The sequence below is a fragment of the Quercus robur genome, chromosome 2, assembly GCF_932294415.1.
Source record: "Quercus robur chromosome 2, dhQueRobu3.1, whole genome shotgun sequence".
Classification (NCBI taxonomy): domain Eukaryota; kingdom Viridiplantae; phylum Streptophyta; class Magnoliopsida; order Fagales; family Fagaceae; genus Quercus; species Quercus robur.
Window position 1 is genome coordinate 24,953,574 of NC_065535.1, and position 13,172 is coordinate 24,966,745.

The window sequence follows — 13,172 nt, forward strand, 5'->3', positions numbered from 1 at the left end:
ATATGCATAAATAGTCTTGTAACTCGCCACGTAAAGAGTTGAAAAAGATAGCTCAACCGGGTTGGAATCATACTTTGTCAAAAATAAATAAATAAATAATAAAAGAAGAAGAGTTTCAAGGAAAGTGAGCCATCAAGAGAAAACACATTAAAGAGCCCAGAGGAGCATTTAGGAATTTTCGACTCTAAATAGGGCCGGCAACACCTTCAATGAGTAGGGCCCCAAGAGAACATTGACCATGTACCGTCTAATTGGTATTTGGCGCATTACTGACCACTGAATAATTTTCTTTGATTGAATTTATTGAATTTCACCTAAACAGATTAAGACAAATGAAACTTTTGTGAAGCATAACATGGGCACCGGACCTACGAAACAAACAACTTTCAATAGCAAATTGTTAATATAAGCGTAAGTTTTTAACAACAAAGACAGATAATGGAATCATACAAAGCAAAGAAAAAAGATAACAGGTGGGAATGTTGCGTGTATTGTTAGTAGGGCATTGAGGATTACAATGACTTCATACAACCACCCCATCCTATAAAACCCTACAAAAGAAATATAAAATAAAATAAGACATTACTAACTAAATTTTCTATTTCTCACCATTATGTCTGTCGTCTTCTATTCACATGCCAATTTGGTGTCAAAGCTGCTCAAGCAAATGGCAAAAGCCTGAAATGCTGACAGAGGATATCTGTAATCCATGGTAAACATATCCTTCCCAACCTTACCAAACTGCAGAATAATCTTGTCATGGTCAGATTGGGTTGGCTGTGATGGCATCGGTGTGCCGGCAGCAGCAGCAGCAGCGGCAGCAGGAGCAGGCTGTATTGCAGCAATTAGCTGAAAGTTCTTGACGGATGCAACAGTCACCCTCCCACGGAAGTTCAGGCACCAACACTGCAACTGTTCGTGCCATCTCGGTGCCTTGTTTCGGAGAACCAATGGTCTCTCCTTTCCCTCCTCATCTTCATCACGAGGCCCAATAATATCAGAGAACCTGGAGCTGCTAAACTCAGTCGAGTTATCAATTGACTTCGAAAAGGAAATACTACGAAATGAGTCTTCAAGGGAACGAGGGAGGAGCTCAGGTTGGCCAGGAACACAGCCACCTGGCTCAACTGATGAGACAGGTATTGAATGCATTGCGCAGTGCATCCTGCGTGGTCCCCTAGTGCCTAGCACATTGAGCTCATACGAGACCTGGGCAATGTTGTAGCTGCCAGTGGGGACCTTCGGAGAAACTTTTTTCGAGTAGAACCTACGGCTTCGGCCAGGCGGAGACAGCTGAGCATTGTTATAGGGTGGCTGTGTATCATATATAATGAATTTGGTGCCCAGAAAATTTGACCTGAAGTAAAATGTAGATATGCATTTTAATTATAGATGTAGTTGCAAAAATACTTCATATGATAACCTGATTACAAGCTTGAAATCATTTATTTAAAATGAAGGCTACTCAAAACAAATTAATATTCCTAGGTTGACACAGTGGCTCTGGTGATAAAAACAATTGAATTATCCTTTGTTGATTAAATAATACTACTACTAAGTAAATCCTCCAGGAGCATTAATTATTTCATATACTCTTCAATGGCATAATGCAAAAGGTCAAGAAACATGCCAGTAAAGGGACACAGCCAAAATGAAGTGCCATTTAAATTAAGAAGCAATACAAGTAGTTACAAATTGATATTTGCATTAAATGAGAAATTTTTAGGTTGCAGCAATTGTTTTCGCACTAAAGAAGCTCATTTGCTATGGTACACATGCAACAAATACTACTTAGCTGCAGCAGTGGAGTTTAAAATTAGTTCAAAAATGGGGCATTAGAGTTGAAACTGAAAATAGGTATGCCAATTACAATAGTAGTCCAGCTTGATTATTATTTTACAGAAGATATGGAGCTAGATAGCAATGAATGGTGAAAAAGGTTGTGACTAGATTATCACATGTAGACAAAATTCAGGTATTGAGTTGACTTGTCATTGTCTGAATTTATCATGTTGCTAAACTTGCCATCTAATCTCAAATGGTCCATAAGCTAAATAGTCAATCTATGTTACAGCTTAGACCCCAGCAGATTAAGCTACAAATGTTGCAATTTATATCAACATGATCTAGTACAAACTATCTAGAAGAAAATAAGTTTATTGACTTCTTCAGAATCCTTAACTAAGGCACAACTTTAACCATACCATCTCATTAATCAAATTCATGGTTGTAATAAATAACATCTATCCATGTTGAAAAGCGCATTAAAACATAATTTTTTAGGCTAGGTTTATCTACTAAAAACTAGACAACTTTAAACCCACCAAAAATTGATGAACTGATATAAATCATTAATTTGTATGCAACACAAACTTAATCACTATGATGTACCCCCAACATCCTTAGTATACGATCACAAAAAAATAATAATAATAAAATTTAAAAAATCAAGACTATAAGTCATATGACATGGAAACAAGGCGTTCTAACAATTTATTTGACAAAGGATTTTTTTTGCTAATGAAGTGCTACTTATGTGCTGGCAACTATATTAGATTGGCTACTTAACCGGACCCTTTTTTTGTGTTTTGGGAGGGGCGGGGGGGTTAATATGGAATTTGCCATACTTTAACATATTTTAGTGAGAGAAAATGAAGAACAGGAAGTGAGGTGGACCAGTCCTACCTGAGTTTTCCAATGTAAGTGCAGCTTGATCTTGAAATGTTATCAGCATCCATGGAAATCACATACTCCGTGCAAGTTGTTCTCCGGGTCCGTTTTGCAGAGAGAAGAAATTTCCCATTTTCAACAAGCAAAGCTGTGTGACCATAAATTGGTCAGTAGCACACCAGATAGAATGACAAAAGGCAAAGCAAAAGGGAAAATTTTGCAACAAAATATATGTATAATATTTAAGATGTTAAAATATAACCATTAAATAAAATTTGCACACTAATGGATTAGTACCGGAATGCTAGAAGCAAATTACCATTAATCCACAATATCCAAAAAGAAAATGCCCTTCAATAGAATGATAAAAAAAAAAAGGTTGCCAACATACCCAAACACAGGCCTATTTCACAGGGCAAATAAGATTGATGTATACATTAAAAGTAAATCAATCACATATAAACCAGAAGCACAAGCTAGGGGTAATCACTGGTTGGGAACAACATGCCACCCAAACCAATCATATTGGATTTCAAAATTTGCAACCAATGCTCTGCAATACTGCAACAGAACTTCCTCTACAAGTAGTTGGTTGAAATCAAACAGTTCCATTGGGCTGGCCCATCAACGACAATGGCTATGAGAAAAACAACAGTAAGCAAAACAATGTCGGGCATAAGTGGATCGAAACAACTAGGGAAGAGGTGGCAGGTGAGGCAAGGCAAGAGGCAATGGTAGGTGGTTGAGGCATGACAAAGGGCAATGGGAGGTGGTTTAGCAACAAGGGGCAATGGGGGTGAGTCAGGCAGAGCAAGGCTTGAGGGGTGTGAGCCAAAATTGGCAATAAAATAGGCCACCAGGTACTAGAATCGACCTCCAAAGGCCTATTTGGTAACCAGTAGTAGAATAAATCAATATATTAGGTAGCTCTTCTCAACGACATTTGGACCAGTGTATTAAAAAAAAACACATATCATTAAGAATTAGATTTAAGATTTATCCCATATATCACAGACCAAATCCATCACTCGCTCAAAATATTATGCAGACTCTACTCAACACAAGTCACCATGTGTTTGCCAAATAGATATTTTAAGGAATCAGACTGAGTTTAAATAGTGAGCCAAAATTGTCATTCAAGATTCACCAAACAGCCCCCAACATTTACATCATTGACACAGATCCTAAGTAGAATGTCTACAATCTTAAAGCCATGGGCTATTATGATACAAACATGTAAATTTGAATTAGCCACTATGTCTGATAAGGCTTGAAATTGGAACAAGATCAAATGAGACAGTCATGACGAACAATGTCACTTATTCGAGCTGAGTTAAAATTAAGGCCTACTAGACAGCGCACGTGCACACACACATACACTTAATTAGCATTTCAGATACTTGGATGATGCCACATCTGTTTTCAACAAACAACTTAGCATTATCATTTTTTTTTAATAGGTTACACATGCACCTAATATGTCTGAATCCACAATCTCAACCTCCACCTCCACCTTGCTCTTACAAGGAGAGGAAGTGCTATTTGAGCTAGAGCTCATTAGCAGCAAACTCGGTATCTATGAAGCATGGACACAGCAAAAAGCCTTGCATGACACAGTTGAATGCATGTATATAAAGCGTTTGGCTAAAATAATTATTTTTTAAAATTTCAGACATGGTCAAGTCGCATCAAAGACACAGTCCCATCATGGCCAAAGGAGAAATTTTTAAATAAAAAAATAATAAAAAATAAAAAGAAGAGAAGGATGATTTTGACAATCTGCCTCAATCAAAGCCATCTCCAAGCTTTAAAAGTCCTAACGATCTTCCATATAGTGTGCCGTATCATTTCATGTCCATACTTAGCTCAATATCCTCATTGCATACAAAATTCATCACACTGCTTCAGCAAGAACCATGTCTCCTGGCAATGCCACACAAATAATGTGAAGCCCCTAATTGTGACATGAACAAGGAGGCAAATATACTTGTGGCAGAAATAGATTGACCGAGGTTGTCACAATGACCAAACATTATCAGTAGGCATCACAATAATCAATCATTAAAACGATGTTAAAAAAAAAAAATTAATTGCAATCCAAGACAAACTTTGTAAATGTCCTAAGCAAATCAGGAAGCCATATAATTTTGAGACGCAGAACTCCTTTAATACCATTGTAAAAATCTGTCTATTATGCAAGGAAATTAGAGATCCATGGTGAGTAAACTGCAGACAGCACTTGAAGATCCCAATTGATCATAAACCAAGGAAATTCACATTAAACTCAAAAAAACATTAGCTGCAATCAAAATATTGAAGGAAGTGCTTACCAGGGCTAAGACAAAGAAAAAGGTGGTAAGTTAAATTTGATTTGTCCCTCTTAATGAAGCATTGAATGGGTCCATCCCTATAGCCAGGCTGTAAACAAAAAATAACGAAAACCATGTCAGTTGCAATCCCACCATCAATATTTCTCCAAAATGAAGTATCCACATGAGGTAACCAAAACCAAGCAATTACATTGAGAAGGAGATAATAGTTAAGCAATAAAATTGTACAAAACTATTTGATTAGCAAGATTAATGATCATATATATATATATATATATCTCACCTGCTTCAGGGAGACGGGGAAAGTAATCTTCCCAGAGAATTCAGGATTTCTAACAATTTCTTTGCACATTTCCCTCCATGACCTGCAGACAGCAGCACACGCAACAACATTCTTACGAGCAGGCCATGTACTCTCACTTGCCTCCAATCGTTTGATCACATCACGCAAAAGCTCAGGTGGAAGGCTAGCCCAACGGCTGTTCTGGATAACCAAAGGCTGATCTTGCAACTCATGGACTGATCCATGTGATTTCCCCCTGTGATGCCCTGGCAGCCTCACCTCAAAACTCCGCCTCGATAAGCTACCTAATCCATCCCTTACATCACGAACTAGGCTACGGAACGACATTTACTCCAAGGAAGCCAATAGCCCCAGATGTAAATGTAATGTGAATATCTCTTCAATGAAATTATATATTCCACTTAACTTAAAGGATGACCAGTGACCATAAACCCATTGCTTGTGCAATTAAAATTCCAAGTACAACTGCAAATTGAATTCGCTTACTCAAATCAAATTCACTAATCTTTATAGCAAAGAACACAGACAGGGAAAAGCACAAAGCAAGAAAAGGAGATTCTCAAAAAAGACAGACTCACATGGTCCTAAAGGCTAAAGCAGCCTAAAATACCAGACTTTTTTGGATTTTAAACCTGATTTATAGAATCATAAACCACCATCAATTCAAAACCAAACTCCCTATTTGGCAACGATCTAATTCAAATGAACAACCTAGCAAAAAAAAAAATCATACTCGCACGGTTATCCCACATTAAAATTTCCCCTAACCAAAAAGCATCCATAAAAACAAGAAAACTCACTTATATAGAAAAGAACCAAATAATGCAGGCTAAATATCTACAAGTAAATAACAAGTGAGAAACCTACACAGTTCTGCACTAGTAAAAATTACTAAGCCAAAGGAATAGATGAGCCTGACTTGACTCTGATCAAAGATCCATTCTTTCACTCCAAAAGCTACCAGAGATCCATCAAAAACATGCAAAGATTAAATCTTTTAGGTATAATTCTACTAAAATGCAAACCCCAAAATTAGTTTCGAAAAAAAAAAAATTACCCTTTTTTATGATTAAAAACAAAATCAGAAAATTAAAAAGCAAGCGTTATATCTCAAAAGTTTCAAAAAATAAAAATCTGAAATTTGTTGAGTGTCAGTGAAAAGATTCGCCCTTATCATAGACTCAAGAAAAACCCAAAATGAGGTTTCAAAGACCAAGTCTTTTTTTCTTTTTCTTTTTATGACAGTATTGTGCAAAACTACAAGTTTCCCAAGAACCCAACTGCAACTCACAAGAACCCACTTGGAATTTGGGAAAACATAGATAAAAGTGACGTACCAAGAAAGATGAAGAACACACGTAGCTCACCATCTTGTTCTCTTCTGTAGATGCTTCGCTTTTTACCACACGCGCTCTCTCTCTCTCTCTCTCTCTCTCTCTCTCTCCTCTTAGACTTTTGGACATAAAGCGCTTATTAAATCTAACTCAGGAACACTAACATAAACATGGTTAAAAAATTACTACTTCTACTACGTTTCCTTAAATAAATACGTAAATAAAAATACATAAAAAATTTAGTACTAGTAGCATTATTGTCTTATTTAATTTCCCACTCACTTTTAGTATGACGAAATGACTGTTTTAGCCTTGACGGTTGACCTTTCCGTTTCTTTCTTTTTTAACTTCCGTTAACTGACTGACCTACGGTCCGTGCATCCGAGAATTTCGTAGCTTTGCCTTTGACGCGGCCCGCATTGGAATTGGATGAACCGCGTGCACGAGAGGACAGGAGAGGCGTCATTTTTTTTTTTTTTTTTTAAAGAACATGATAGAAACTGTTGCTGATTTAAGACCATATTTTCTTAAATGTAATGTAAAATAATAATATTACTAATTGTTAGCCAGAGTGGCAAGGATCCAACAACATCCAAAAATGGAATTGAAAATTAAAAAATAATAAAATATCTTATGAATGAAGCATCCAACAATAGATTTGGGGGAAAAATAAATCTTATAAAATTAGCGATTATGGTGGGTCTCACAAATGTGTAGAATCTACTATATATATATGAGAGGATACTCTTTGTATTACGTACCCATGATAAAGTTAGACCCAAACTCGTTAATATGCCTAAATTTGTATGGATAAAATACTATAGCAAGTTAGCAACTTGTTTTTTTACTTGTACATAATTTTGACCTATTTCTCAAAAAAAAAAAAAAAAAAAAAAAACTCAATTTTGACACAATCAATCTAAATCCAATCTGAGTCATTCACCAAGCTTATGTTATAATATATATATATATTATCAATTCATTTTTAATATATGTTTGCATATAAAGAATATTAGATTTTCTATATCGTAGATGAAAATATTAAAATCATTACTTTTCATCTCTAAGTTCATTGTAAATTTTCTTCCTAATTTTTTACTTATTTTTCTAGAACTAAGATGTTTATTTTATTGGAAAAAAATACATTGTAAACCCTATAATTTAGATGTATAACAAATCAAATCTTATAAGATCAAAAGTACCAACTTAAAACCTAAACTTTTAAAAATAACAAAATAAACCTTAGTCCATTTAGGAACAAAATTGTGTTTGAACTTTGAAGTTTAATGTACAGTAAGCATTTACATTTTTTGTTGGGTTAAAAAGAATTAACCCCTTGCAAATTAATTAATTACCAAAGTTAATTAATTAGATTTAATTATATGCAATGGCGTGGTAGTACAAACAAATCACCAACTAAACTAAATGCAGCGGAAAATAAATTTTGACACAGGTGATTTGTTTACGAATGGGGAAAATCACCGAGACAAAACCCTATCGAGTGAATTTAAGATCACCACTCTCGAAAATCCACTATTATCAATCACAAGCGGTTACAAGTATAATGAATCTTACCAAACTCTTTGGCCTATCCCGAAACACCAATCTACAGTTAAACATTTACCCTAATTTTTAATTGGACTTGTATTGTAGTAGCAATCTCTCCGTTCAATGCACGAATCCCAATACGTGACTAACCAATGATGCACGGATCTTAGTACGTAACTAACTCATCAACTTGAAAAAGATTGTTGGCTGCAAAGTTCTTTAATTCATCAACAATGAAAATCAGGAAACTCCCTAGTCACAAAACCTTTGCGTAAAGACACAGTAGCTTCTTCAGAGAGAATGATGAACTAGAGCAATTTCTACCTCTAGTCACACAATGCATGCACGACAGCCTTTAAAATAATCTTTATATATATCTAGGGTTATGAGAAAAAGAAACCCTACAAAAATACATAAGCATATGCGTGTAATCAAATCTGAAAAGTCTAATTTCGTAATTTTTTACAGATATAGCTTGTGTTAAGTTTCAACATTAAATCTCGTTAGAAGCCTTTCTGTTGAGATTGTTGTTGAGTTTTAATGAACAACTCTTCTTCACTTATTTCTTGGTTAGATCTTCATGGTTTTAACACTTAACTTGAACAACATGTTTCTTGAAGTCTTAAACTCATCATAGATCTACCCAATTACAAGTAAAGTACATTTTGTCAAAAGATTAGCCAATTACATAAAATATGTCCCTAACATTTTTATTTTTTGAAACCTCAAGGTTTAATTTGTTATTTTCGAAGCTATAAAAATTAATTTGTTACTTTATAAATTACAAGTTAAATTTGTTATGCCACATAAATTATAAGGTTTAAAATGTAATTTTCCTCATTTTTATTCTTAAATCTCTATATAATGTGAGTTTGGATTACTTTTTTATTTTAACTAATTATTTATTACTATACAATTTTTTTAAAACTCAAATTTTAAAAATAAAACTACCAATCCTCCCAAAGTTTAAATTGTTTGGAAATTGTGAATTTAATTAATTAATCATAATTCTAACACCTTCTCTCACATGTGGACCTAAACTTCTCCATAATAAGTGAGGCCTAACAAGTGAAATTTTTAACAATTAAAATGGGATGTTGATTGGAGATAAGGATCAAAATCAGAACCTTCTGTTTTGATATCATGTTAAACTACCGATTGCTTCAAAAGTTATTAAACTACCAATTCTCCCAAAAATTTAAGTTGTCGAGAGAATTGGTAATTTAACATAGTATTAGAGTAAGAGATCTTAGGTTTGATCTCTGTCTCCTCCACTTTACTTCTCATTTAAAAATCTCACATGTTGAACATCACCTATTAAAAAGGAGTTTGAGCTCACACATGAAGGGAGGAGTATTAGAAGTATGTAATTAAATTTATTATTTTATAATAACTTAAACTTTTGGGATGATCGGTAATTTAACAAAATGTACTTTTACCCACTTTCAACAAAATAGATAAACTTTCAGCAAAATAAAAAAAGAAAAAAAATCCAAATGTACACTTGTTATTTTTATAGGTGATTTAACTTTATTTCATGTCTCTTGTATAACATGTATACACCATTTCTTTTATTTTATGGAATTATTGCAATACTAGGCTATACAAATTAATTATCGAACTATAAACTTAAGGATTTATGTATCATTCAACATTAATCTTTATGTTTTTTTTTTCTATTAAAATAAATACAAAAAAGGATTTATCGCTTCATTCACTCTGAGCGAACTGGTTAGCATGAAGCCAATCATAATTCGCGCGATGAGGAAGTGTACAACCTGCAGAAGAAGGTGGAACGATTACGTCGGCGTCTTCGTCGTAGAACTCAAATAAGGGAGGATAGGACTCCTTCCCCAGATCAAGATTTAAGTACTGGAAGCGATAGAAGTTACCGACCTCAAAGTAGAACTTCGCCTAGTGAATCGTTCACATCGTCATCTCATCATACTTCTGGATGAATACACTATCATAGAAAGTCTAGAACTCCACCAAGAAGAGGCCAGGGGCATGATGCCATAGGAAAGGCACTTCAACCAGCCCACTTTTACCATTTATAATAGAAAGACCGATTTTGTTGAACATGTGAGCCACTTTAATCAAAGAATGATCATCCATTCCAAGAATAAAGCCCTTATGTGTAAAGTCTTTCCCTCAAGCCTTGGTCCGGTGGCCATGAGGTGGTTTGATAGTCTTGAGGAAGGATCTATACATTCTTTTGAGGAGCTAACGAAGGCTTTAGGGCAAGATTTGTGACATGTAGCCGGGTCCCTAGACCCCTAGACTCTTTACTTTCAATATTCGTGAAAGAGGGAGAGACCTTGAAGAATTATTCTGATAGAAATTGAGAAATTTATAATGAGATTGATGGAGACTTTGAAGATGTTGCTATACGAACCTTCAAGGTAGGCCTTCCTACACACTTCAACTTGTGGAAATCGCTTACTATGAAACCGCCTTAGAGTATGCATCAATTGATGGATCGGATTGAGGAGCATAAAAGGGTCGAGGACAACCAGAACTCTAGCAAGGGAAAAACCAAGGTTTTCACCCCTACCCGAAGGGATAGCTTGTTAGGTCGGTTCACACCTTCCCAACCAAGGAGGGAGTTTTTTTTAGAAAAAAGAGAGATTATCCACTTGTAACCTCTTCCTCGGACTGAACCCGAGGACGAACACTTAGTCATTTCAGGGTTTTTTCTAATTGAATACATTCATATCACACCAGAGACTGATCTAACTATCGTTATTTATCTTATAACAGGTATTTAAAGGTTGACCTTGCATCCCACCTCTAAAAATTAATTGTGTAAGCAGAAAGTAGCACGTTAAAAATCCGTTTAATCCGTTAGTTATACTTTTTGCCCACCACATAGGTAATTTGAATATCTTATCAAATTAATCTGTTAAAATTAATTCAATTTAATGCCAAGACTTTTGTAATTCAATAACATTTCTCAATTTTCACATGGAGGATAACTTAGGTTCAATGTCCCTCCCAAGTTTTTTTTTTTTTTTTTTTAATAAAAAAAAAAAAATATATATATATATATATATATATATATATATTATTTCTCGATCATCTTTTCTATTATTCCAACCGAACACTTATAACAAAAAACTATTAAGATGTTCTTTCCTTTTCTTTCCCCTATCCTCTCCTAGCATATATATATATTTTTAACAAAACTTAGCATTACATATATTGATATACAGCCAAACAAAATAGATAATAAAATTAATCATTACTAGAGGGAGGTTTTGGAGGGCTATTAAAAATCATACTTTTCTAAAGTACATTAAATAAAAAAGACGCTATTGTTTAGGAACATTTTTGTCAAATACTCTATTAAAAAAAAAAAAAGAGTTGAAAAAAATAAACGATAACAATCAAATTCTTAAATTTTGAAAAAAGCTCATCCTTAAACTTCAGAAAATTCTTTTTTTATTCTAAACTATTAAAAAGTTACACTTTTGATCTTTTAAAGAGTTTGTTCACTAATTCAGGAGCAAAAAATGAAAATTTGTTTTTAATATTTTAAGGATGAAAAATAAAATTTTAAAGTTAAGGATAGAGATGTAAAGTTTTCAATAATTTAGGGATCGAAAAATAATTTTTTTTTAAGTTTAGGTGTAAAAATCAAACTTCATGCAAGTTTTAGGGACAAAAATAATATTATAGTTGTTAATGATGCACGAAAATCAGTAGACTGGAATGCTTCAAACTATGATGATGGCTGTAAATCCTGAAAAGAAAGAAAGAACTATCAAAGGTGACCGGTGTGACCTGGCGTGACCCGACCAAGGACCCTCCGATGGTTAAGTCAGTTTTCTCTCTAGAACACAAAGATGGAAAATAGTAAATGGTCAGAACTTACCTTTGGTAGATGGGGCCTGTTCGCTTCTATAAAGATTTTTACGTGGGTCTACTTGTTCGGGACCTATCACCATCATGGGTGATGTTGGTGGTTAGTGAAGAAAATGGGATATGTGGAACAGAGTGTATGGAATTTCTTCCACGTGCTAAGCAACGTGTCGTGTCTTACATATGTAGAACCTTTGGAGAATTTCTTATGGAATTATCAAGTACAATTTTATCGTCCATGCATATGTCCGTCTAAATAAACTCGTCTACGAAAAACTTCTTTCATTGTATCACTTGATTATCAACGTATGTGTATGTTCTCATTCTCAAATGACTTGGAACAAGCATGGTTGAATTCTGGACGACAACACAAGGACGAGTAATACTTGTGTAGATTCCCATCAGTAGTCAAATTTGAAATACGTATTAACTTATTTTGAAACATGTATTAATTTTTTTATTAAAAAAAAAAATCAAGCTTGTTTTATATATCATCACTCTATTTAAGCATGTTAATTTGTTAGTTATTAGAATTTCATTTTTAAGAAGGATGATTTTTTTCTTTTTCTTTTTTGCCTTTTTAATATTTATGCAGATATTACTTTTGAACAAATGTCAAGAATATTAACTTATCAATTATACAATTATTTAATTTATACATATATAATTGAATGTTAATTGAAATCCACAAAAAGTAAAAATATAATTTTACAAGTATTTATTAGAAAGCTTTTTTTTTTTTTTTGAGAATCTATTTATTAGAAAGCTTGATTAATATGATCTCATTGTTTTGTCATATCATAGTGTACCAAATAAGAAAAATAAATTAAGGGCTCTATTATTAATCATGTTAATGTTATCACCAAATAAATGTACATGAATAGTTTTTTTTTTTTTTTTTTTTTTTATGGGGTACATGAAAAGTTTTAATATATATTATTTTTATTTTAAAAGGTATCTCTAGATCATTTCATTCTTATTACCAAGCAATTACAATTACGATATGCTAAACATACCCTTTCATAATTTATTCAAGGAAAAAGAAAAAGAGAGAATATGATAGGCTAGCCTTTGTTTGTTTTTTTGTCGGTTTCTCTGTTCAATAAAATCTTTCTTTTCCATAAA

The 13,172-nt window shown here is 33.7% G+C and overlaps 1 protein-coding gene across 4 annotated transcripts; it reads right to left on the reverse strand.

Moving 5' to 3' along the window:
* Positions 1-369: 369 nt before the first annotated feature.
* On the reverse strand, positions 370-6,813 carry LOC126713019 (tubby-like F-box protein 8). Of its 4 annotated transcripts, none has more exons than XM_050412613.1 (6): positions 6,642-6,771; positions 6,172-6,261; positions 5,284-5,769; positions 5,001-5,088; positions 2,686-2,818; positions 370-1,357 (listed from the first exon to the last, which is right to left on the reverse strand). In XM_050412613.1, the coding sequence occupies exons 3-6, from the start codon at positions 5,629-5,631 to the stop codon at positions 628-630; spliced, it is 1,299 nt and encodes a 432-aa protein (XP_050268570.1). In that variant the 5' UTR covers positions 5,632-5,769; positions 6,172-6,261; positions 6,642-6,771; the 3' UTR covers positions 370-627. The 4 variants fall into 4 exon arrangements, with proteins under 4 accessions (XP_050268570.1, XP_050268569.1, XP_050268567.1 ...); XM_050412612.1 differs by lacking the exon at positions 6,642-6,771 and adding an exon at positions 5,883-6,015 and having other exon boundaries at positions 6,172-6,629; XM_050412610.1 differs by lacking the exon at positions 6,172-6,261 and having other exon boundaries at positions 6,642-6,813.
* Positions 6,814-13,172: the final 6,359 nt, after the last annotated feature.